The sequence below is a fragment of the Pelodiscus sinensis genome, chromosome 11 (assembly GCF_049634645.1).
Source record: "Pelodiscus sinensis isolate JC-2024 chromosome 11, ASM4963464v1, whole genome shotgun sequence".
In the NCBI taxonomy this organism is placed as follows: Eukaryota; Metazoa; Chordata; order Testudines; family Trionychidae; genus Pelodiscus; species Pelodiscus sinensis.
In genome coordinates this window covers 35,451,039-35,473,922 of record NC_134721.1, presented here as the reverse complement: position 1 = coordinate 35,473,922, position 22,884 = coordinate 35,451,039, and the positions used below count along the sequence as shown (strand labels likewise).

General features: G+C 50.3%; 1 protein-coding gene across 29 annotated transcripts in view; it reads left to right on the top strand.

Annotated features, from left to right (window-relative positions):
- Positions 1–22,884, top strand: part of NRXN2 (neurexin 2) — a 354,461-nt gene that overhangs the window by 294,009 nt on the left and 37,568 nt on the right. For 21 of the 29 annotated variants that reach the window (XM_075939213.1, XM_075939211.1, XM_075939210.1 and 18 more), the window contains 2 exons: positions 10,031–10,202; positions 15,753–15,842. In XM_075939213.1, the coding sequence (XP_075795328.1) occupies positions 10,031–10,202; positions 15,753–15,842 (262 nt within the window). The remainder of the gene's footprint in view (positions 1–10,030; positions 10,203–15,752; positions 15,843–22,884) is intronic. The other 8 variants (XM_075939216.1, XM_075939215.1, XM_075939214.1 and 5 more) reach the window with 1 other exon arrangement.

Genomic DNA, 22,884 nt, shown 5'->3' with positions numbered 1-22,884 from the left:
ACCCCAGAGGCAGCTGCATCTCAGCATCAGGAAAGGGGCCCCAGTGTAAACAGCCCCACAGTCCTCCCAAGAGATGAGCTTTTCAGTAGGGATATGTGTGAATTTCAGTTATTAGTTTGTTTTATTAGTATGTTTCTACATACTTCAGCCCAAACTCAGATTAGTATTAATACCTGTCTTAGGATAACCCTCATGAGTGAGATCAGGGGCTCAATTGTAACAGGCACTGCACAGACCCAGGCCAAGATTGGGGTCTTTGTGGGTCATTGTGCCAGGCATGGTACAGACCCAGAACGAGATCGGGGTCCCATTGTGCTAGGCACTGCCCTGATCCCACCTCTTGCCCCTCCCCAAGTATGGGGCACTACCTCTCTGACCAGATACACACTGCAAGGAATGAGAGACAGAAGAAATGACTATAGAGATCTGTTCAGTTGGAGTACGTGTACACATTAGCACGTACCTTGAAATAAGCTACGCAATTTTGAAATTTGGCACTGTCTACACAGCACTTATTTCTAAATAAATCGCTACTCTGCTGACTTCCTTAATCCTCGTACAATGAGGTTTACAGGAAGTCGGAATAAGAAGTCCATTATTTCAAATTTATTTTTTAAATAATGGGCTTCTTGTGTAGACAGCGCATAATGTTATTTTGGAATAACGGACGTTATTCCAAAATACCTCTGCTGTGTAGGTGTACCCTTATGGTCTCCAGGATGAGGTGAAGAAGTAAGGGGAGGTGATGGAGCAGTTCTCAATTGGGATTGATGTGAAGAACCCAGATGGGTTTGTAGGGGGGTCAGGAGTTGATATCTATGGGTTGGCAATGAGGGTCTGTCAAGGTAGACAGGCAGGAGTACTGGTAGCCTAAATAGCTGGCATCATCCTGGGCACGGGGGCCATATAATGCCTCTGACTATTGTCATCATGTGGGCAGCATCCCAGCAATCCCAGAATGCGATGGCATCTCAAGGGGCAAGGGCTGCCCGGGCATCAGTGGCTGTCTGTGTCCTTCTGCACGCCTCTAGCACAACACCCACTAGCACCACACTGGGGCATTGGGGCCAACACTGACTGCAGGGGGAAAGAGCCCCCATTCCCTGCAGCACAGTGCCCCCTAATGCTGAACTGGGACCAGTGCTGCCTGCAAGGGCCTCAGGTGGCTGTTCCCTGCAGTGCACTGTCCTGTCTCCTCCGTGTCTACCTGAATTAGCCCCATGTCCCAGTCAAGGGGCTGTAAAGCAGAAAGCCACTTTGGTATTGATTTGCCCACTGAGGTTAAGTGGCTGTTGGCAGCTGCAGCACTTCTGGGTGTGTGTGAAGGCTTTGCACCCTGAGATTGGGCTGTAACAAGCTAGTAGTGGCACCACTGGTCCTCCAAACAAACAGCCTGCCCACGCAAAGCATTGCATGTCTGGCTGGGCATGTCAGGCCAGGGCACAATGGATCATTATCAGGGGGGTCAAATATGGGCCATCCCTGAATACCAAGCTGGATGAGCCATTGGGTTTGATCTACGGTAGTGCAGAGGGAGATACTAGGCTACATGACTCTTTGGTCTGATCCAGAGGGTGGAGGAAGGGGGTTGCAAAGGGCTGAAGGAGCATTGATCACAGGGTTGGAAGCTAAGAGAACATTGGCAAGCATCTCTCATCTCATAAATGTGTCTGAACAAAGTATCTGGTGTTGGCCTGGGGGCCCATGCAGGGCATAGTGGGAACCAGGGTCACACCCCTGCTCCAATACACTGATCATCACGAACAGGCAAGTGAATAGTCTGTTAGTCATTGCCAGCCAGCAGGGAAGCTGGGGCCCAACAGCAATCTTGGGGGGAATTCAGGAGGATTGGGGTGTGGAGAGCCCGGCAAGAATTAGGCCCCAATGTGGTTCACTCTGTCCTTAGCCTTTTGGTGCATTGAGAGGAACTGGGAAATAAAACCTTCATTCCTTGTTTGTTGGGAAGCAACCAAGTCAGGGACAGGTGGGTTCTTTTGAGGTGGCATAGCTGGTGGCAGCCATTTGGTTGGAGTAGGTGGGATCATACTCCTAGTTGAGAAGGTCTTAATATTCCCAGTGCCTCCTTGCAGTAGACAGACAGGGACAGTGGGTAGCCATCTGTTGGAGGTCACTAAAGAAGTGTCCATTATCTTGCTTGATGTGACTGACAGCAGCCATCTTGGGATCACACATCTTGTCAGGCAATCTTTATCTTAATACTCTAGAGCCTGTTTTGAAAGACAGACAGAAGAAAAGGCAAGCGGCTGCTGGATTTCCATTTTGTTGCTCTGGGTGATGGCAGCCCTCTTAGGGTCATACGTCTGGTTGGGACGGCCAAAGTCTTAATATTTCAAATTTCTTTTTGAGACCCAGGCCGTGTCCAGACTCAGGGGTTTTTTCGGGAAAAGTAGCCTTTTCCCGAAAAAACTTCCCCTGCGTCCAGACTCAAGCCGCGTTCTTTCGAAATTATTTCGAAAGAACGCGGCTTTTCTTTCGATGGCGGTAAACCTCAATTTACGAGGAAGAACGCCTTCTTTCGAAAGTTCCTCTTTCGAAAGAAGGCGTTCTTCAATGTAAAGAGGCCGTCTTCGAAAGAGAGCATCCAGACTCGCTGGGTGCTCTCTTTCGAAAAAGCGGATTTCTCTTTCGAAAGATCCGCCTGCAGTCTAGACGCGATCTTTTGAAAGAGGCTCTTTCGAAAGATGCTTTTGAAAGAGCCTCTTTCGAAAGAAGCCTGCAGTCTAGACATAGCCCCAGAGACAGAGATGAGATTAGTGGGCAGAGAGATGTCAGTTCACTAAGGCAGTGGCCATTTTGCTTGGTGTGAGCTGCAGCAGCCATGTTGTTGTATGCACAATCGGAAAGAGCCCAGTACAGGATAAGATGTCAACATTAAGTGGTGGCCACTTTGGTATCCTGGTTGGCAGTGGCCATCTTGAGAGTTTGTTGGGGAGATCAAAAGATTAACATTTCCAGTGGTGCCTTGGTAGACAGATGGCCAGGAATAGCAGACAGTTTGATGACTGAATTTGACTGAGGGGGCAGAAATGTTATCTTGCATAATTAGGGTGACAGTATACTTCTCCCTCTTTGAAGAGCCAACTCCTTATTGGGAAGACCATAGTGTTACATTTCTGGTGTCTTCTCAAGGAAAGAAAAGACAGACAGCCAAGACTAGCAGGCAGCTGGAAGTCATAGTTCACTGAGGCAGGATCAGCCATTTTGTTGCTTTGCTTGGTGTGGGTGGTAGCAGCCATCTTGGAGGTCATAGTTCTTGTAGGGAAGATCATAATATGAATATTTCTGGTGTTTTCCTGATAAAAAAACAGACAGGAAGGACCAGTCAGCGGATATTCAAATTAACTGAAGTGGCAGCCATTTTCTTGTCTTGCTCGACACAGGTGACGGCAGCTATTTTTGGAACACCCTCCTTTGTGGGCAGATCTTAGCATTTCCAGTGATTTTTTTTTTTTTTGAGATGGACAGAGGGACAAGACTGATGAGCAGCCAGGCCTCATAATCTACCTAGGAGGCAGCCATTTTGTTGTTTCACATGGCATAGCAGCCATTTTGGGGATTACACTTCTCATTGGGAAAAAGGTAATCTTAGACAGACAGACAACCAGACATAACTGCTGGGCAAGCAGACATCACGCTGGCAAACATTTTTTTGCTTGGTGTGGCACAGCAGCCATCTTGGGAATCATATTATATGTTGGGAAGAAAGATTATCTTATTAATAGATAGGACCAGGTCTGTGGGGAAGCAGACATTGGGGAAGTGACCATTTTGTTGCCTGGTGTGATCTGGTGGGCACTTTTGGGATCATGCTGCTCGCTGGGAAGAGCATAATCTTAACAGACAGACAAAACTAGCAGAAAACAGCAATTGGGATAGTGGCCATTTGGTCACCTTGTACAGTGGTGGGCATCTTGGCATGGCTAGAGTGGCCCTTCCTGGCCTTGCAGGGGGTATTGGGCAGATCACTGTGGGCAGCTGGCATGGCAGAGCAGTCAGGCCCAGCAAGCAGGTGGTTTGCTCTGTCCCAGGGCTTTGTTTGGTGTTCTTACCACTTGGCCGTGTCAATGTATTCACTCCATGTGTCCTCTTTGACCTTCCAATGCTGGGGACTTTCCCATGCTTAAATCTCTCCCTGAGTGATCCTCAGCCCCTGTAAGAGGCCACTTTCCCTTTCTCTTGGGCCTTTCCAAATACCCTCCCAGTTCCTCTTCACGGCCTTATCAAACAGCTGGATGGGGCCAAGTCTCCCCCCTTGTTCCCTCTCCCACAGTCCTCTTCCACCCTGAGAGCGTTCCCTTCCCGTTGTTCCTTCCCCTCCTCCTGCATCTCTTCTCCCACCAGGTTCCTCCACCGACTCCCTACCTCATCTTCCCTTCACCCTACTACTGTACTGGATGCCCTGCTCTGAGGTGGAGCAGAGCTATGTGCCAGCCAAGTATGATGCCACTAGGACTAGCATCTATGACTGCATAGCTGTCTGGTTGTTGCAGAGTTAATCAGATCTCATGCTCCTGTCCCCTGACTAATTGCCATGGAGAGATGAGGATGGTCAAGAGGAAATTTCCCATCCCCATCCCTCGCCATCAGGGCAGTACAGCTGATCTATTGCTGCATCTATAGTGTGAGGGACCATAACGAGGAAGCAGGAATCCAAGCAAAACAACTCTCCAGGGTAGCAGGGAGAGGAGGATGCCAGGCTGGATGGATTCACTGATCTATTCCAGGGTGGAAGAGAGAGAACTGGTCTACCAGTGGTTTTAGGAGCAGGGGCAGGTTAGGGCCCTATCCGAAGCAGCTAGATGATACCAGATGGGAGAGTCCTCCAATTCCTCTCCCCTGCAGCCTCCTTCCCCCAGCCCTGTGCCCCACTGCTCCCCCAGCTCCACCCCACCTGCTGCCAGTGACCTGCTTAGCAAAGGCTGAGCAGCAGGGTGGGACACAGGCAGCAGGGGGCTCTCCAGAGTGCAATGCCCCAGAGAAACCTGCCTCCAACCCTCTCCATGGCATCTGGGGACTAACGCAGGAGGTGCCTTTCCGCTGACTCCAGTGACCTATTTGCTAACTAGGGATGTAAACTTGAAATTAATTAGCTAATCGAATAGTTGATGCAATTTACATTGACTATTCGATTAGTCGATAGGGCGCCTCTGCCTTTGAAGTTTAGCAACAGCCCCAGGGCTGATGCTATACTTCAGAGGTGAAAGCGCTGTGTGAAGCACAGGGCCAGCAGTGGACTCAAGCAGTGCCCCACTGGCCCCATGCTTCACACAGCGTTTCAAAGTGGCAGTACCGCATGGAGCCTGGGGTCAGTAGGGCTCCAGGTGGCACTGCCACTTTGAAATGCCGCGGGGAGCCCGGCATCAAGCTCCCCAAAGTGTTTCAAAGTGGCAGCGGCCAATGGAGCCCAGGGTCGGTGGGGGAGTCCCCAGCTGACCCCAGGCTTCACTTGGTGCTGCTGCTTTGAAATGCCACATGCAGCCTGTGGCTAGCTGGGGACCCCAGGCTGCATGTGACATTTCAAAGCAGCAGACCCTGCGGCACTGCCACTTTGAAATGTCGTGTGCAGCCTGGGGCAAGCTGGGAGTACCCAACTGGCCTGGGCTGCACACAGTGTTTCCAAGCAGCAGTGCCACGTGGAGCCCAGGGTCTGGCCCCAGGCTCTCTGCAGCACTGCCACTTTGAACCACCCCTCTTCTCTCCCCCCCCACCTCTTGCCGCCTCTTTCTAATAGACGCAGCGAGAAGGTGGGGGGAAGCAACTAGTCAACTAGCTTGTCGACTATCCAATAAGCATTTGCTTTTCGGATAGTCAACTAGTTGTTCACGTCCCTATTGCTAACACGCCCCTCTTCCCACCAGCTCTCATAACACCAAGCAGCAGGTGGGATTCCTCTCTCCAAGAGGCATCTGCAACACCCCCATGCCCAACTTGAAGGACCAGCATGCACCCAGCTGAGACATAGCATGTGCTTCTGCCACTTGGGGTAACGTGGCCGAACTCTAATCCCCCTTGCTCCACCTCAGATGCAGCTGCAACTCAGCCCAGCTATTGTATGGCACTGAATGAGTTCCATAGGCAAAATCTTACCCCACGCCACACTACTCCACACCACTTTGAGGCAGAACTGAAACCCATTAGAACCCCTGGGAGCAGGTCCAGCAGGGGGCCAGATGCATCTCCGTTCCCAGTGGGCTGGGTGGTTCTCCTCCCCCACGGGGTACTCTAGTGCTGGTACCAGTTAGCCAATCACTGTGACTGGCCTATTGCTCAGAGCTCTGGGATGAAAGTGCACTGCTGGCTGGTGAGGGGGGCAGATGGAGAGGAGGCAGGAGAACAGGCCATGCTTGCAATGTGAGCAGTCACTGCCACCCTGCAGTGAGTCATCTCTGCAGCACTGTCAGCCGTTCTGCTCCTGAAGAGCTTAGGGGTGCATACCATGCCAGGTACCCAAGGGGCACCCCTCACCATATTCTTTGGGCTCCCTGGATGTTCTACCCTAGTAGCTGTGGCAGGAGAGCAGTCACTGCGAAGGGGCCCAGAGTGAATGCCGAGATGGGATCACAGAGCGCATGCATTGCCCCAGTGGTCGGTATTATGCATACCGACCCAGTGATCATATTCTATGTGCTGCTTTAATGTTGCATTATTGTGTGCCTTGCTCAGCAGTGCATACCGTATATACTAATCCAGTGGCTCTGCATTGTACACACTGGCCCCATGGTCCATCCTGCGTCTGCTCTGGCTTCACGTTATTGCATACCTGGGCTCTGCAGTAGCATTCTGCATATACTGCACCAGCAAGCCCTGTTACAAATACTGACTCCATGTTGCATGTCATGCCCTACATGCTGTACCTCACTGATGCAGGACTCCATGCATTGCTCTGGTGGTCAGTATTTCTAGTAACACCCTGGTACTGCCTGTCCCATTCATTGACCCAGAGGTCCATTTTCCGCATAATACCCTGTAATTGCAAATTTCATGCATCTCCCTAACACTGCATGGCACATGTATTGCTTTGGTGGTGCAACATTCAGTGCCTTGTGGCAGAGGTTCATCATGCATATAATGCCCTGCTGTTGCACGCTGCATGCATTGCCAGTCTCCTCTCCTCTCCCCCCCCCAGGTGCAGCCATGCCAGCTCTCTTAATGTAATCCTGCCAGCCCAGCTCTTGTCCCCCAGGGCACTGCCATATCCCACATTGCTCCTGCAAACACAGTAGGCAAGGCATTACTTCCACCCCCTCGTGCTATAATAACCCCCATGTAACGCAGTAATTACATCCACAGCTCTAATAAGCAGCATGAGGTGCCATAATAGCTGGGACACAGCAGCCCATCCTGCCATGTGCTGTTAAGCACCAGTTAGCACTGTAACCCTTTAGTGCTACACCAGCCCCCAGCTGCAAGGGCAGCAGAGGCTGCACATCTGTTTTTGGTGGCTCACCTTTCTGAGGCGGCCCAGGCCTGGGAGGCAGATTTTCTGCCAGGGACTGCTTCCAGGGTGTGACGGGATCCGGAGGGGGAGATCAAAGTTTCAGAATCAAACGGGCCAAAAAATACGCGAAAGAGAAAACAATCCCAAACCAGACTGGGTTAAAACCATCTGGGATCCACCATGGCTCAGTCGTGGGCCCTAGTTAAGCTCCTGCAGGAATTTAGTGGCAGAGCTGGGGCTAAAACACCCAAGCCCCATGCTCTAGCCACTAGCCACTGAGAGAGAGGCTAGACTGTACTGGGGCTGGGACTCACTGGCGGAGATGCAGATGTTGCAGTGGCTAGTCACAGATTCATTCGGTCTGAATCCTTCCCATACAGCCCCTGGTGCTCTGGGCTAGTGAGGCCCTGCCTGGCATGCTGGCTGTGTGCCCCAGTTGGCGTCAAGAGCAGTACCCGGCATCCCATCCAGTGTGAATCTGTGACCTTATAAGCACAGGGATCTCCATCATTTATTTCAAGATCTTCATAACTCCATGGCAGTGCCAGTCCAGAGGGGACAGCTGTCTGTGACTGACCAGTGAAAACACAGAGTACGCACACAGAGATAACAGAAATACACTCTCAGTCCCAGACACGCGTGCACAGAGATAACTGAAATATGCACAGTCCAAGACACACACGTGCAGTGAGATAACAAAACCACACACAAATCCAGACACATGCACTTATACAGAAACATACACAGTCCCAGACATGCCTGCACGCGGAGATGGAAATGCCCACAGTCCCAGACACACACGTGTACACTCCCAGACAGGCACAGACAAGCACACACACTCAGAGATGATCAGACATATGCTCTCGGACAAACACCAAGAGACACGCACAAATGCTAGCACAGAGAAACATACACATGCACATGACCAGAGTGGGAGAGTCAGACCCCCCCCCCCCCCACCTTAAGGCTGAGATAGCAGGTGAAAGCCAGTGGCTCCCAGGCCATGTGCAGAGCTGTGCCTGGCTCTGGGGCTGGATCCATTCCCACTCTGCCGCAGACGGGCCCTGATCGTTAGCGTATTGACGACGCAAACGAGCTTAGGGCTGAAATTTCAATCGATGGCTCCAGGAACTGGATTAAAGGGGCTTTGATTACTCTGCAGCCCAAGTGAATTAGCCAGAGAGGGGCAGGAACCATTAGGGGATTAGTGAATCAGTGTAGGGGAGAAAAACAGGACTCCTGAGTTCTGTCTCCAGCTCTGGGAGGGAGTGGGGTCTAGTTCAGAGAGGCTGGATGCCAAGTGCTATCCCTGTCTTGGGGAGGACTTTCTGTTGCCTCGTTAGCCCAGGTCACTCTGGGCACCAGCAAATCCTCCTTTACTCCTCAGTTAGCCTGGTGTAAGAGAGAGGGGACTCTGGCCCTAGATCTGAGCCATGGGGTGGGGAGGCTGCTAGGAATGGATCTCCCTCGCAGTTGGCTAACGCGTCCCATCCCCCTGCACACCAAGATTTTTGAGTCCCAGCCTGCATTTCTCTTTGGTCAGCGCTCTCTTGTGTATCTCTGGTCACCTCGTCTCATGGTTTGCTAAGCCAGGGGCAAAAGCCATTTGGGGCTTGGAGTGGAGTCTTTGGGGGGCACTCAGTCAGGGTTGCTCTCCCCTCATGCTCACTGCTGTCCACAATGCAACACTGCTGGGCACTGGCCTACAGGAAGGTGGCGCTCTTCCCACACAGTCATTGCTAACCCCAGTGTGGCGCTAGGGGGCACTGTGCTGTGGGGAGTGGGGCCATAGGGGGAACTGTGCAAGGGGCAGTGAGGTGGGGCTCAGTGCTGTACAGAGCCGCTGGAGGTGGGGCCCACGGCCTGGAGGAGCGCTGTGCTGCAGGGACGGGGGAATGGAAGGGCACCGTACTCTGGGGCTGGAGGGACACTGTGCTGCTGGGAGTGGAGAGCGGGGCTGGTGGGGCAGAAGACTGGCATGGTGGGGCTGGAGGGTTGCTGTGGGGTGGGTGGCTGGAGGGGAGCAGCGGGGCTGGGATTGGGGTGCAGCTGAATAGGAGCTCTGTTATGGTGTGACCCATCTTTCAAGTGAAATAGCAAACCAAGCTCTTTCAGACTTGTGCAGGGTATTAACTCAGGTGCCCTGGCCAATCACTCACATCATTCCTTTTGGGTTTCCTAAAATCAGCCAGGGACCCTCCCTCACCTGCAGAACTGCTGTGTGACATTGGAACAGCCCTCATGCCTCTCCCCAGACACAGCTGCTTCTCAGCCCTGGCCTTGAAAATCCTTGCCTGAGCAGTGATGCTGCTGCCACGTGGGAGACAGACTCATTGCATGGGGAAGACGGGGTTGGGAGAGGGGAGTGATGCCCGCCTGCTCAAAGCACCAAGTCTCATCCCCTCCTGGAGCCTGGATAGAGCCCAGGAGTGTGACACCCGCCCCCCCTCTCCCCATTCTAACCTGCTAGGCCTCATGCCCTTCCCAGAACTGAGGCTAGATCCCAGGAATCCTGTCTGTCATCTCCCACCCTCACCCCCTTCTCTGATGTCTCTCCTCCCCCTCCACCAGGACCAAGGCACAATCGGGGTCATCTTCAACGTGGGTACGGATGACATCACCATTGAGGAGACCAATGCGATGGTGAACGACGGCAAGTACCACGTGGTGCGCTTCACCCGGAGTGGGGGCAATGCCACACTGCAGGTGGACAACTGGCCTGTCAACGAGCGCTACCCAGCAGGTAAGGCTGGGCGCTAGCTCTGCCGCCCGCCCCACCCAACGCCCAGCCTGCCTTCCCCATCAGTGGCGGAGATTGCAACCAGCCCTCGTCCCTGCCCGCCCCTACAAATGACCACCCACCTTGGCACTAGGGAGAGACTCAGGCGCTGTAGAGCATCCAGCGTTCAGCAGTGGGAGAAGCAGGCTCATGAGGAGAGTGGTTTCCTCGGAGAGGCAGAGCTGAAGTGCAAACAGTCCCTAGCTTGCGGGAGGGAATCTGGGGAGGTGCCAGGATGGAAGCAGTTCCTAAAGGGTGGGGGGAAGCTGAAGTGCCAGTGAGTGGGGGGTGGTTAGTGGGGGTGAGGATCAGAGGTGCTGGGGGAGGAATCTTTGGTGCTGGATGGGGAGCAGGAGACAGTTCCTCGCCAGATGCAGGTATAAGGTGCCCATTGTGGGGGAGGCAGTAGATCTGAAATGTCCTTTCTCAAGGCCCTGGAAGCAGTAACATCATCCCTGTTTCCTTGCCCCAAGAGAATCCCCCCATCCCTTGGCAGTGTATGCCCTAAGATGCACACTCAGGCCTCTGCCCTCTGATTCTGCTCTAGCCAGCTGCAGAACTGGAGAGTCACAGGGAAAGATCAGAGTTACAAGTTGGTTCCAGCCTCCACCAAGCTCCCTCAGCCCCTGCGGATGTCAGAGGGATTGGGAAATGATGCCACATTTGTATCTGAACCCCCCCCCCCCCCCAATGGCTTTTCTCTGTCCTGAGTGGGCAGATTCCTGCCTCCCCCATCATCTTTGACTGCATCACACACAAACCAGCACCCAAGAGCCAGCCAGGCAGACTTAACAGGAGGTCAGTCTTCTGGGAAAGAGTGGGGGATTTTCTCCCTGTGGGCCTGTTCCCTGTGTCAGCTGGCACCTTCACCTGGTGTGAAGACTCGGAGCTAGTAGCCAAGGATGGAGCATCATGAGGAAGATGAGAAGGGGATCCAGTCCTGGTCAGCACTGCCCTCAAATCCATTCACGGTTGTGGCTGTATGTGTACACACACACACTCACACATGTGCAAAGCCAAGAATGTGAATGCACATCCCCCACACAGCTATGCAAAGACACACTAATGCAAATGCACCCAAGTGCACGCACAAGTTCATTCAAAAACAGACATGAAAAGACAGATGTACACTAATACCACAGGTCTCCAGACTCACATGTGTACACATAGACAGGTCAGGCCCGTACACAGGAATTTCTGTGTGGATGTGCGTTTTTGTAAATGTGGACCACAGAGTGTGAATGCACCCCCCATGGTCCCTCAAGTAAGTGGGGAAATCAGCCCCAGGCTTCTCCCGGCCGGCCAGAACATGGGGGAAGGAGGCTCGGGCAGCGCACCGCTCCTTCCCCTGGCCAACTGGAGCATGCTTACCTGGAGGACCATGAGGGGGTGCTTTTGCACCCGCCGCACCCCGCATGCATGCAGGCCTGTAGGTGCCTGCAGCCATTGCCACAACACATAGCAGCAGAGAGCTGCTTGTAGCATCCACCCCAGCATGGTGACACTTGGCCTACACACTGGTACACAGCAGTATCTCCCACAAACACACAACGGCATGTGCGCCTTCTGCCAGACGGAGCGGGGATACCTCCCTGGATTAGCCACTCCTGAAGCCCATCAGTAGCTTGGCAGGCAGCACTGTGGGCGGGAGGGACGTGTCATGCACACACTTCACCATCCCTAGCAGCAAGAGGCTGGCCATGATGTGCAGACATGCAGACGCCTCACCTGCAGCCACCCTTCCCCCCTCTCCGATAGCCCTGCCCATATCCATCCCTGGGTTGCCTCTCCCCAGCCAGTCCTATGCCATACCCCTCCCAGGAGAGCACGCACACACCAGCAACTTGCAGCTATAGGCACATCCCCTGCACACTGGTGTCTGCACAACTGGACACACACACACACACACACACACACACACACACACACACACACACACACACACACACGACTCTGCCCCACGTAACAGCACAGTCTCCTCTTCCCTATTTCTCGGTGCTTTTTTGCTGTCATCACATCCGTTCCCCCATGCACCCTGCATCCATCACTGATGCACCTCTCCATCCATCCCCATCTGTGGTCTTGCTGCACTATCCCCATGTGCACCATTTCTTCTCTCCCATGCAGCTCTCCAGCCATCCACCCTATCTGCAATCCTTCATCTACTCCCATCCCCATCCACGCTGTCCCACACGCAACCCTCCATCCATCCCCATCCACGCTGTCTTCTCCCACATGCATCCTCCGTCCATCCCCATCCACACAATCTCTCCCACATACATGCCTCCATCCTGCCATGCATTCCCATTGGCCCTGGCCAGCCATCCAGCCATCCCCATACACAGCCCTTCATCCGTTCCCTTCTATCCCTGTGCCATCCATCCTTACATATCTTCTGACATCCACCTAAGTCCTTACGTGGCACCCCTTGCCACCATAGCATCTGGCTGTCTCTTCCTGTTAGTGCCTTCTCCCTTTTCCATGCCCCAGCCACCAGTCACAGGCTGCCTGTAGCCCAAGGCCTTTCTAGGGGGAAATGTAAGTAGACACCAGAATACTGGAGCTGGCTTTTTTGCATGGCTGTCCTGTGCCAGGGCACACAGCTGGGTGCCCAGCAGATAGTTTTATAGCCCCAGGACCTATGTGGCCCATACAGAAGGTATCACTGGGGAACTGATCTACTGATCCAGAACTGCAAGCTAGAGAACAGACCAGCCTCCCAAATGGTAAGGGCTGGTGGGGGTTGGGATCAGGAATCGAGGCTCCTCCCAGCTCCTGGAACTCAGAAGCATGGCAATGCACACAGTAGCTTGTATGTACACCAGCACCTAGTGGCATGCAGTGGACTCAGGAAAGACCTGCTATTCAGACAGAAGAACATGTGATGCACACACATGCAATTCCATGTACCCCAGCACTCTCCCATTTAGCAAGCATGTGGCTTCTATGGCAATCCCCCAGCCTGCAGGAGTGCTGGCTGCTGATTAGCGACCCAGGTCACTTCCCAGGGAAGATGTGGTTTTAATTAAAGATGTTAATCGCCTCGTTAATACCAGCACTAATGAGAGTATAAAAAGTCCCCAATCACTCCTAATTAGGGGGCCAAATGGCATCCTGAATAGCGAGGTGAGCATAGGGAGACCTCAGAGTAGAGAGCTCACAGAAGGGGTTTCTGTAGCCCTTCCCCTTGCAGAGAGGGACACAGCTTCACAAGGCTCCTCGCTGCCTGGAGGGAACCCCCCGCCGTCCCTGCTCCACCCTCAGAGAGCTGGGGAGAGGATCCAAAAGTCCTGGCTCTCACTGATTCCTACAGATTCCCCACTTTAGCATCTCCTTCACGTCCTCCTGTGTCTCTCACAGCCTGCTTCTTCCTCCCCACCGCAGCCTGCCCATCCAGTACAGCCAGTGCACAACAACCCAGCTGGGCTCTCCAACCCATTCCCATGCCACCCAGCAGCAGTTGTTCACCTCTGTGCTCAGACACGGAGGGGAGACGTCACTGTGACCTCCATGCCTCTGCCAGCTAATTCACTGCCCAGCTCATGCTGCCTCTCCTCCTTTGCAAACTGTTACCCTCCCGCAGACATAGAGGAACAGCCCAAGCATTTCTGCCATTCCACCAGCACCAAGAAAGGTGTCTCTGAGGGTTTGGTCCTGGGGCTCAGGACATCTGGGTTCCATTCTACCACCGCTCTCCAGTGTGATCTTGAGCAAGTCATACATGACCTGATTCTCCAGAGAGCCCAGGACTCCATTCCAGCCTCTGCCACAGACACACTCTGTGATCTGGGGCAAATCACTAGGCCCTCACTTGTCATGCACAGTAGGGGCCAGGTTTCACAGCTGCTTCTGCTGTGATGCTGAATGGCCTGATTTCCCCAAGCGACCAGCTTCCAGCATGCCAAGTTCTTTGGAGTGCTGAGGCTTGCTCAATGCTGACACCAGAGATCAAATCAGCTAAAGTCTGTACAGATTGAGCTAAAAACCCAAAGAGTACATCTACACAGCAGGGCTAAAGTCGAATAAAGCGATGCAACTTCAGCTACGTCAATTGCACAGCTTAAGTCAAAATAGCTTAATTCGGCTTTTGGCGTTAACTACACAGCAAGGAGTCAAAGGGAGAACACTCTTGCTTGGACTTCCCTTACTTCTTGTGAAATGAGGGTTACCATGAGTCGGAGTAAGAAGTCCTTCAGCTCCACATGATGTCGACATAAAGGCTTGTAGTATAGATGCGCACAGTGTTATTTTGGAATAACATCAGTTATTCTCAAATAACGCTGCTGTGTAGACCTACCCAAAGCTCCCTAGCTGGGCTGTAACAAGTTCACTGTCTCTGCACATCAGACCCAGGCCAGTGGCTTACACTGACTTTTGAAAATCTGCCCCATAATCACTCTGTGCTTTGGTTTCCCCGCCTGTACAATTATTTGATTGCATTCCAGTAGTACCTAGAGACCCCGACTGAGATTGGTGCTCCCACTGTGCTAAGCACTTGCACGAGCCCCCCATTGCAACCCAACAGGGAATCCCAATGATTAGAAAAAGGCAGATGTGTTACCCAAGGCTGAACTCTTCTGTCCCTTGGCCTCAACTATTGCAGTAACACAGCAGCTTCCTTTCCTCCTAACCTGTGGTTTGTGTGTGATGCCAATTCCAGAACCCTGTCACTTGGAAATTAGCTAACCAGCTCATTTGTGTGAAGTGTAAAGGAAAAAACACAAGGATCATTTCTATTCCAGTCAAAGGTTTGGTGAGGTCAGGGGCCCTGTTGTTCTGGGCACTGTACAAACACTGAGCTTGCACTCTAGTAGCATCTACACCCTCCTTGGTAATGCAGGTGTGAGAGAGAGATCCCCCTCTTCTTCGCTGTAACAAAACGGGAAGGCTTGCCCAGGTTTTAATGCCTTTTGGGGACATTTTTGATACTGCCAATCTGGATTTTCAGAGACAAATGTGAAATGGGATGGGGGTGGGGGATGAATGAGACCTTGTTTGTGTGCCTTATGCAATGGGGAAGGGTGCGGGGGGAGTTGGGCAGAGAAGCTTGGCAAAGAAAACTAGAACGAGAAACTGGTGCACAGAAAACCTGTCTTCTATCCGAGGTGGCAAAAGGGCCATGTGTCACTGTGTTTTCAGGATTTTATTTTATTTGGTAGGGTCTAAAGGTTGATAAAAGTCAGTTTTAAACCCCAAACTGCACTGGAGCTTTCTCCTCCTAAATGCTGCATAAATCCGCTTAACATCCAGCCGCGCACCTAACACCTAAACTCTACTAAACTGTGTAAATAGCTCTCTGTGCTGCCTAAATCGACTAAACCATCAACCAAACAGCCCCCAAGCCAGCTAATTTTGATCCAACGCTTAACCATTATTTGACCTCTCTAAACATGCTAACCTCTGACCTTTGACCTTCCAGATGGTGTGATATGTCTCTCTCTCTCTTATTTGATTTTATCTTTTTATTTTTTTTATTTTAACCGTCTGCAAATCTCTTCTCTAAACTCTTTAAAGGGAACAGTGATAATGAGCGGCTGGCGATTGCTAGGCAGAGAATTCCGTATCGGCTCGGTCGAGTAGTAGATGAGTGGCTACTCGACAAAGGTAATTAACGATAATTAATTGCGGTTAATTAATAAAAAAGATTTAAAGGTGCAGAGCTCTCCCACTGCTGTCCCAACATTCTCCCCCACCTCCTCTTTAGAAAGCATCTTGTCTGGAGAGCTCATTTAAACATTTGTGGTGGGATTTGAATGGCAAAAGGTGGATGCATGATTTCAATGGTCGCCGAGAACTTTATATGGCTCGGTTGGTTCTGACAGATGCAGCCCATCCGTCCCCCAGCTCTAGATGTCCTAGGTTTGGGTTACAGACTTATGTAACAGTATTAGTGTCCTATAAATGAAGGGAGACTGGGGTTAGCCTCTGGGACTCTGAGCTCCTACAGAGGTTATCAGGGTTAGCACCTGGGACTTGTGGCCCTTGGAGGAAGTCGGTGGAATTAGCCTGTGGGACTCATTGCTACTAATTATTTTAAGCAACCCTAACTCTTTAGGATTCCAGGCACTTGTGAGTTGCAGAAGACTAAATACTGCAGATCAGCAAACAGATGGAGCCAGTGACTCAGAGAGACAAGGGGGGGGGGCAGTACAAGTGACAGAGAGGGTTTGCTATTTCTCCCACAGAATGGTGAAGGCACGATACAGGGAGGTTCTCCCACCTCCACTGCAGAGGTCAGAATGACAGATTTGATTGTGAGTTATTTTTCACTGGCTCCCAGGGAACCTGACTGAGAGCAGTGCCAGGCACTGCAGGACACATGATTCCCCTCACAGAGAGTTTATAGTCAAAAAAGGCCAAGAGGAATGAGAGGCACAGAGACCTCAGCCACAGAGCCCAGAATAGAACCCAGAAGTCCTAAGTTCTACTCCTGGGCCCTACCCCTAAACCATGCCACCAGTCTTGCCAAGTTGAGACAGTGAAGGGCATTTAACTGTTGACTATAATGGAGCCAACACTTCACCCTGTAATTCAAATCCTAGAATTCCAGGTTCTTTTCACCAGCTTTGTAACTGACTCGACTTTTCATAGCATGGGGCCCTGTTCTACCTCTGGGCTGAGCTCTGTACCTTTAATGCTTAAACTCAGTTGGGGAAAAAGCAAAACAAAAAAGTAATTTTAAATCTTCTTTTAACCAGCTAATAATATGATTTTAACACAAACCAAACGCTAAACCAGTCTTGTAATGTATTTTAAACCTATAAATTCAAAATGTCTTTTAATAACCAATTCTTAGCACGTTTTTCTAACTGGGATAAGCATCTAAATGTATCTTTTAATGTCTGTAACTTGATTGTTTAAACAACCAACAACCAAAACAAATCAGTTAAAGGGACTTTAACAAGTTTAATTTATTTAAAACAAAAACCAAGAGATTTATATATCTATATGTACCTGGATGAACCAAAAAAAATAGCAAAACAAGATTTAACCCTTTGAGTAGTATGGGCTTTTTATGTGTTGATTTTCCACTTCGGATGCTAAATTTTTTCATCTGGATTATATTTGGAATTTTAAACTGATTTTAAACTTTCTCTTACCTTATCCACACACACGCACACGCACACGCTCACAATCACAATCAATGAGATGAACATCCCACCACAAGAGATCTGGGAGTCTAGGACTTGTTAAGTTTTTAAGAACTTTTTCAATTTTAAACTCTGATCCTCAGCAGATGTAAATGGAGCTATGGCAGTTTACACCAGCTGAGATACCCGTCCAAGTAGAATGGAAACTTCTGCCAAGTAGAGCTGTTTTGTGGGCGACATTCACCTTGGTGCAGAAATCCAGCACAAGACATCTGCTCCACTCAGTTGGATTTAAGTGATTCATTAGCAAGGGTGAATTTCACCCTTTAGGACTAAACCACACTGTATTAATTTAAAAGTGTTTGGGATGGGTTGTTTTTAAAAAGAAATAAGCAAGAGGAGGTTCATCAGATCTGTGCTTAAATGGATACTGTCATCTAAAGAAAGATTACATTTTCCATTTTTGTAGAGCATTCTTAAATCTTGCGGGGATGGGGGAGGAGATATGTTTATTATATCTGATTTCATCATTGATGTCCTATGGTTAACTTTATTTTGTACTTGGCACTTCAATCTAGGAAAAGAGACTGGTCAGTTTCAAGCCTGGATTTCTAGTTAGTTTCACTATTGTTTTTATTCATTTTCACCTTCAGGGCTAGCCCCAGGCTGCAACATTTGCATGAAGAAAGAGCAACAGGGTCAGCTCACTAGGTTGTCTTTTATTATCTTGGGCTCAATTTTCCTCTCACTTACTACCAGTGACTTCATTTGCAATCATCAGAAATCCTATGTCCAGCTCTGGTGCTCTCCATAGACAAAAGATGTTGGAAAAAGCAAAGAGGGTACAGTGAACCCTCGCTACTTCGCGGTTCGACCATCGCGGATTCACGACTTCGCGGACTTTTTTCATTACATTATGTATATACGTGAATCCGCGATGGTCGAACCGCGAAGTAGCGAGGGCTCGCTGTATACATGTTAAATATACATGTCCCTACTTCGCGGATTTTCAACTATCGCGGTCGGGTTTGGAACCTATCTACCGCGATAAACGAGGGTTCACTGTACAGAGAAAAGCAGCAAAAGTTACATGTGGCCTGAGGAAAAAAATGCTGGATAGTGAGAGATGTTACGACTGTTTAGCTTATCCAAAAGAAGAGGAAGAGGTGACTTAGTTATGGTTCACTGGGAACAAATCCTGGGTACTAAAGAGCTCTTGGAAAGAGGCAGAACCAGTGACTGGAAATTAAAGCCAGACACATTCCATTGAGAAACAAGCAGCACATTTTTCCCAGAGAAGGATATTAAGCATTGGAACAAACCCACCAGGGCAGAGGTAGAGTCTCCATCTCCACACTAAGCTGGCTGCCTCTCTGGAAGATACTTTAGTCAAACACAAGTGATTGGAAACTTTGCAGGGTTAACTCAACAACATTCTCTGGCCTGTGTTAGACAAGACAGCAGAGATGATCTAATGGTCCCTTCTGGCCTAGAAATCCATAAATCTATGAATTATTTGTACTGCTGTGGCTCCTAAGAGCCCCCAGTCATGGACCAGGATGTCACATTGTACAAGGCAGTGTACAAACATATAACCAAGAGACTGTCCCTGTCTCAGACAGCTCCCAATCTAAGCCCAGTATACTCACTTCTTTTCAAAATCTGGCTGCATGTTGTGGTGCTAAAATACAGTATTGACAGTTTGGAGGGTTCAGAAATAATGATATTGGCTTTGAAACCATCATTGTTTTAAATGAGAAATTTGGGATTTTTGTTTGTTCGCCTTCTGTGTTTTGAGCCTGTAGAACTCACACTTTGCAGCTCTTTTAGATTTTTTTTTTCATGCAGCCAAGCAATCCATCCTACTGGATTAGGACTCAGGATGTCTGGGTTCTATTCCTAGCTCTGCTACTGGCCTGCCGTGCTTCAGTTTTCCCTTCTGTAAAGTAGGGATAAGACTCTCTGTTGTAAAATGCTTTGAGATCTGTGGAGGAAAACTAAGTAATAAAGAAATAAAATAAGAAGAGATCAAACTATTTTTTTAAGAATATGAAATTCTCAACTAATCCCATGATTCCTGGAGCTGGGGCTTTCAGGAGAAACGCCAGATATCATGGTAATATCTCAAGAGGTGTCACTGCTGAGATCTAATCCTGTTTTAAACTAGTGTAAGTGAAAGACTAATTGAGCCCAATGTTTTCAGTGGAATCCTTCAAAAATAATAATTATCCCAGAAATACTCCAGCAAGGGCTTTTTTTTAAGTTACAGTTTATTTTTAACACCAGTGCTGAGCATTGCAAAGATGCCCAAGGGTGTCAAGGCATCCCCTCTAAATGAATGAGAATTGAATGGCTCAATCCCCTCTGCTGAAAACAGCACAGCTGAAAGCTATGTCAGGAGGGACTCTGAACCACAGTCTCTTTAGCCCTTTGATGACTAAGTGTAATTGATTTTGCCCTTGGGGGCAGCACATGTGCTGGGGACAGGGTGAATTTGAAACGACCATCTTACAAACACAAGGGCCCCTAGGTTCAAAAGCTGTCGCAGGAGTTGGAGTGCCTCCTTGTAGACGGTCCCCACTGCAGGACGCATCATGGGCTCTTTAAGCACTGAACATACTTGACATGGAAGCAGGCGATAGCTTCCCAGCCATCCCAAGGCTGGGATTCCAAGTGACTGGCACCCACAAATCAAAGCAGGATTCTTCCAAAGCTCAGATCCCCTTTACACCCTAAAATAGAGGAGTCCAGTTTCTCCCGGCTCCTTAGTGGGCTTTGAGGTTTCTTGGAGAGGCCCCTGGAGTCAGGCTCCCAACATTTGAGACCCTGGCTGGCACTCAGTGGCTAGTGAGGAGTAGCCATGAAGGAGGTAGTCATCTGCCATGCTTTCACACTGTCCTGCCTACTGGTAAGACTCAGCACCAGTGCTCAAAGGGTTAAAGCTCTAATGGGCTGTGCTGGGGAAGCGGCCAGGTCAGGCAGGTGGGACTGGCAGACTCCTGGGTTTGCTTCAAGTGACAGCGGGCATGAGGGAAGGAGCTTGCTCTAGATTTGGCACACTGGCCACATGCCCCCTCAGGACAACAAGAGCAACGGCACTGTGGAAAATCTCATCTGGATCTGGGCTGATCACCTGCCCCCTGGAGCTGCTCAGAAGATGGTTATGAAATGCCATTTCGTCAGCCTACTAGTCCGGTGCCATTGTAAGCAACTTGGAGGGTATTTCATCTGGAGGAAAGTTGGGAAACTGGGCTTTTCGGTCTGCCAAGGGATAGAAAAATAGTCAAAATCTCACTTGTTTTGCGGGATGGAATATCCTGCTCTTTTGAAATACTGTGCCCTCAGTTGTGCCACGTCCAGCAGGGTTAAACTAACACACGGATTCCCCCCCAAAATCACTGAGCTCACAAGCATTCTGTGCCTTCCCAGCCTGCTGCTTAGCTCCTTATCTGCCAGCTATCAGATGAGGCATGAAGCCCAGAGCAGCTAGACCTCCCATTAAGGACACGTCCTCTTGGGCTCCAGCTGTGGCCCAGTGGAGAGTGCAGACCTTGTTCTGGGGACACCTGGGTTCTCTTCTTGATTCTGCTGCAGGGCACCTTTGGGCAAGTCTGCCTTTCTGTGCCTCAGTTTCCTCATCTGTAAATGTAAAACACTTGAAAATTCTGAAGTGGAGCTTGGCATTTGTATGAGCATACACACAGCCCTTGAGTGGGCCCCCACTCGGCCACATCAAAGCAGTGACCCGCCTCCTTCTAACAGCCGACTTTCAGTCCCTTGAGGAGCACTGCAGTGGGTTCTTGAGTGACACTTACCTGCACATTACCTAGCTGCTTATGTACAGGCATCGCCCTTTCGGGGCACTCTCATAACGGGTTCTAAGCTGCTGACCCCTTGGGAAGAGCCAAGCCTGTTAAAACAGTTGAACAGCCTTCATTTGGAGAGGGGATGTGCCTCCTTCCCTCCCAGCTACTCACGCTGTTAAAAATAGTATGCTTCCATTTATACAGTTGCGGTCATGGGCAGCACCAACTAGGGATGTAAGTGACTAGTTGAGGAGCCTAGGCCAGTGTTTCTCAACCTTTTTTTATATAGTGCCCCTTTTTCAAAGAAAAAGTATAAGTACCCCCAGTACCTACAGTTTTCAGATACACAACTTTTTTTTCTACCTTTGCAACACATTTGTTTAAACATCTTAATCATAGCCGAGTGGGGGATGAAATTTTTGGGTGTAAAAAGTACAAAAATAATAAAATGCTGTAAGACTTAAAACAAAAGATCAGTTTTCTCCGAATTTGAGTTGTGTTGACGTACCCCTCGGACATCTCTTGAGTACTAAGGGTACTCGTACTACTGGTTGAGAAACACTGGCCTAGGCTTATCGGGTAGTTGAGTCAACTGCTCGACTACTCACTTTCCCTCCCCCGTGCTGCCTCTGCAAGGTGGCAGGGAAGCAGGAGCCAGTACTGGGGGTGGCTGACTAAAAAGCCAGTTCCCCTAGCACCGTCTCTGTGGTGCCAGGGTGGAGAGGCAAGGGAGGCTGCCACGAAGCAGCCTCTGCCTGTGGTAGACCCAGACCCAGACTCACTGCAAGCAGTGCTGGAGCAGCCTCTGTTTGTGACCAGCCCTGGTCACCACAGACAGGGGCGTCTTCGTGGCAGCAGCCCTGGTCTGCAGGGGCTCCCATCAAGGATCTGGGACCCCCTGCGGTCAGGGGCTGCTGGACTAAGACCTACCCCCAATGCAGCTCTGCAGTTGAATGTAGTAAGAGCTGGGCTGCCTGCACACCCAGCTCCTACTACATTAAACTGCAGAGCTGCTGCAGGGTAGCTCCTGGACCTGGGGCGAGCCAGGACAGAGCACCTCCCCATATCAGCTAATCGTGTAGTTGATACAAATTGTATCTCCTACACAATTAGTCAGTTTCCTGCTTCTTAACATCCTTAGCACCGACCAAAAGTGCCAAACGGACTTGGCACCAAATCTCATCCCCCTTTCGCCCCCCCAAATGTTCCAAACAGTCTAGACTTGAGATCTAGACGAGACCCTTCTCATCCTAGATCAACACAAGCGTTGTCAATGGGAGGCTGCTTCTGTGCAAATTCAGTGCAGAGCATCGAGGTGGGGAGGGGAAGCCGCCAGCTTTGAGTTTCCCCTGCTAGGGTGAAGGGGTGCTGGCAACTTCTCCTGCCATGTGCACAACAACCTCAATGGTGAACTTACCTATTTCCAGCTGTCTGTCTCCACCCACCCCCTTCCATCCATCCGTCCCCACACATCCCCTTCCTTCTTTATGTCCCACCATCCTCCCTTCCATCCATCTTATCCCCACACCCACTACCTCCCATCCCCCCCACCTCTTCCATCTCTCTTTCCATCCACATACTTCCTCTTCCTTCCTTCCATCCCCCCATATCCTCTTCCATCTATCCTTCCCTGAACACATCCAACTGTCCACACACACACACATTCCATCCATCTCCACACATTCTCCTTCCTTCTATTCATCCCCACACACCCCTTCCTTCCTTCAACCCCATACACCCCTTCCTAAA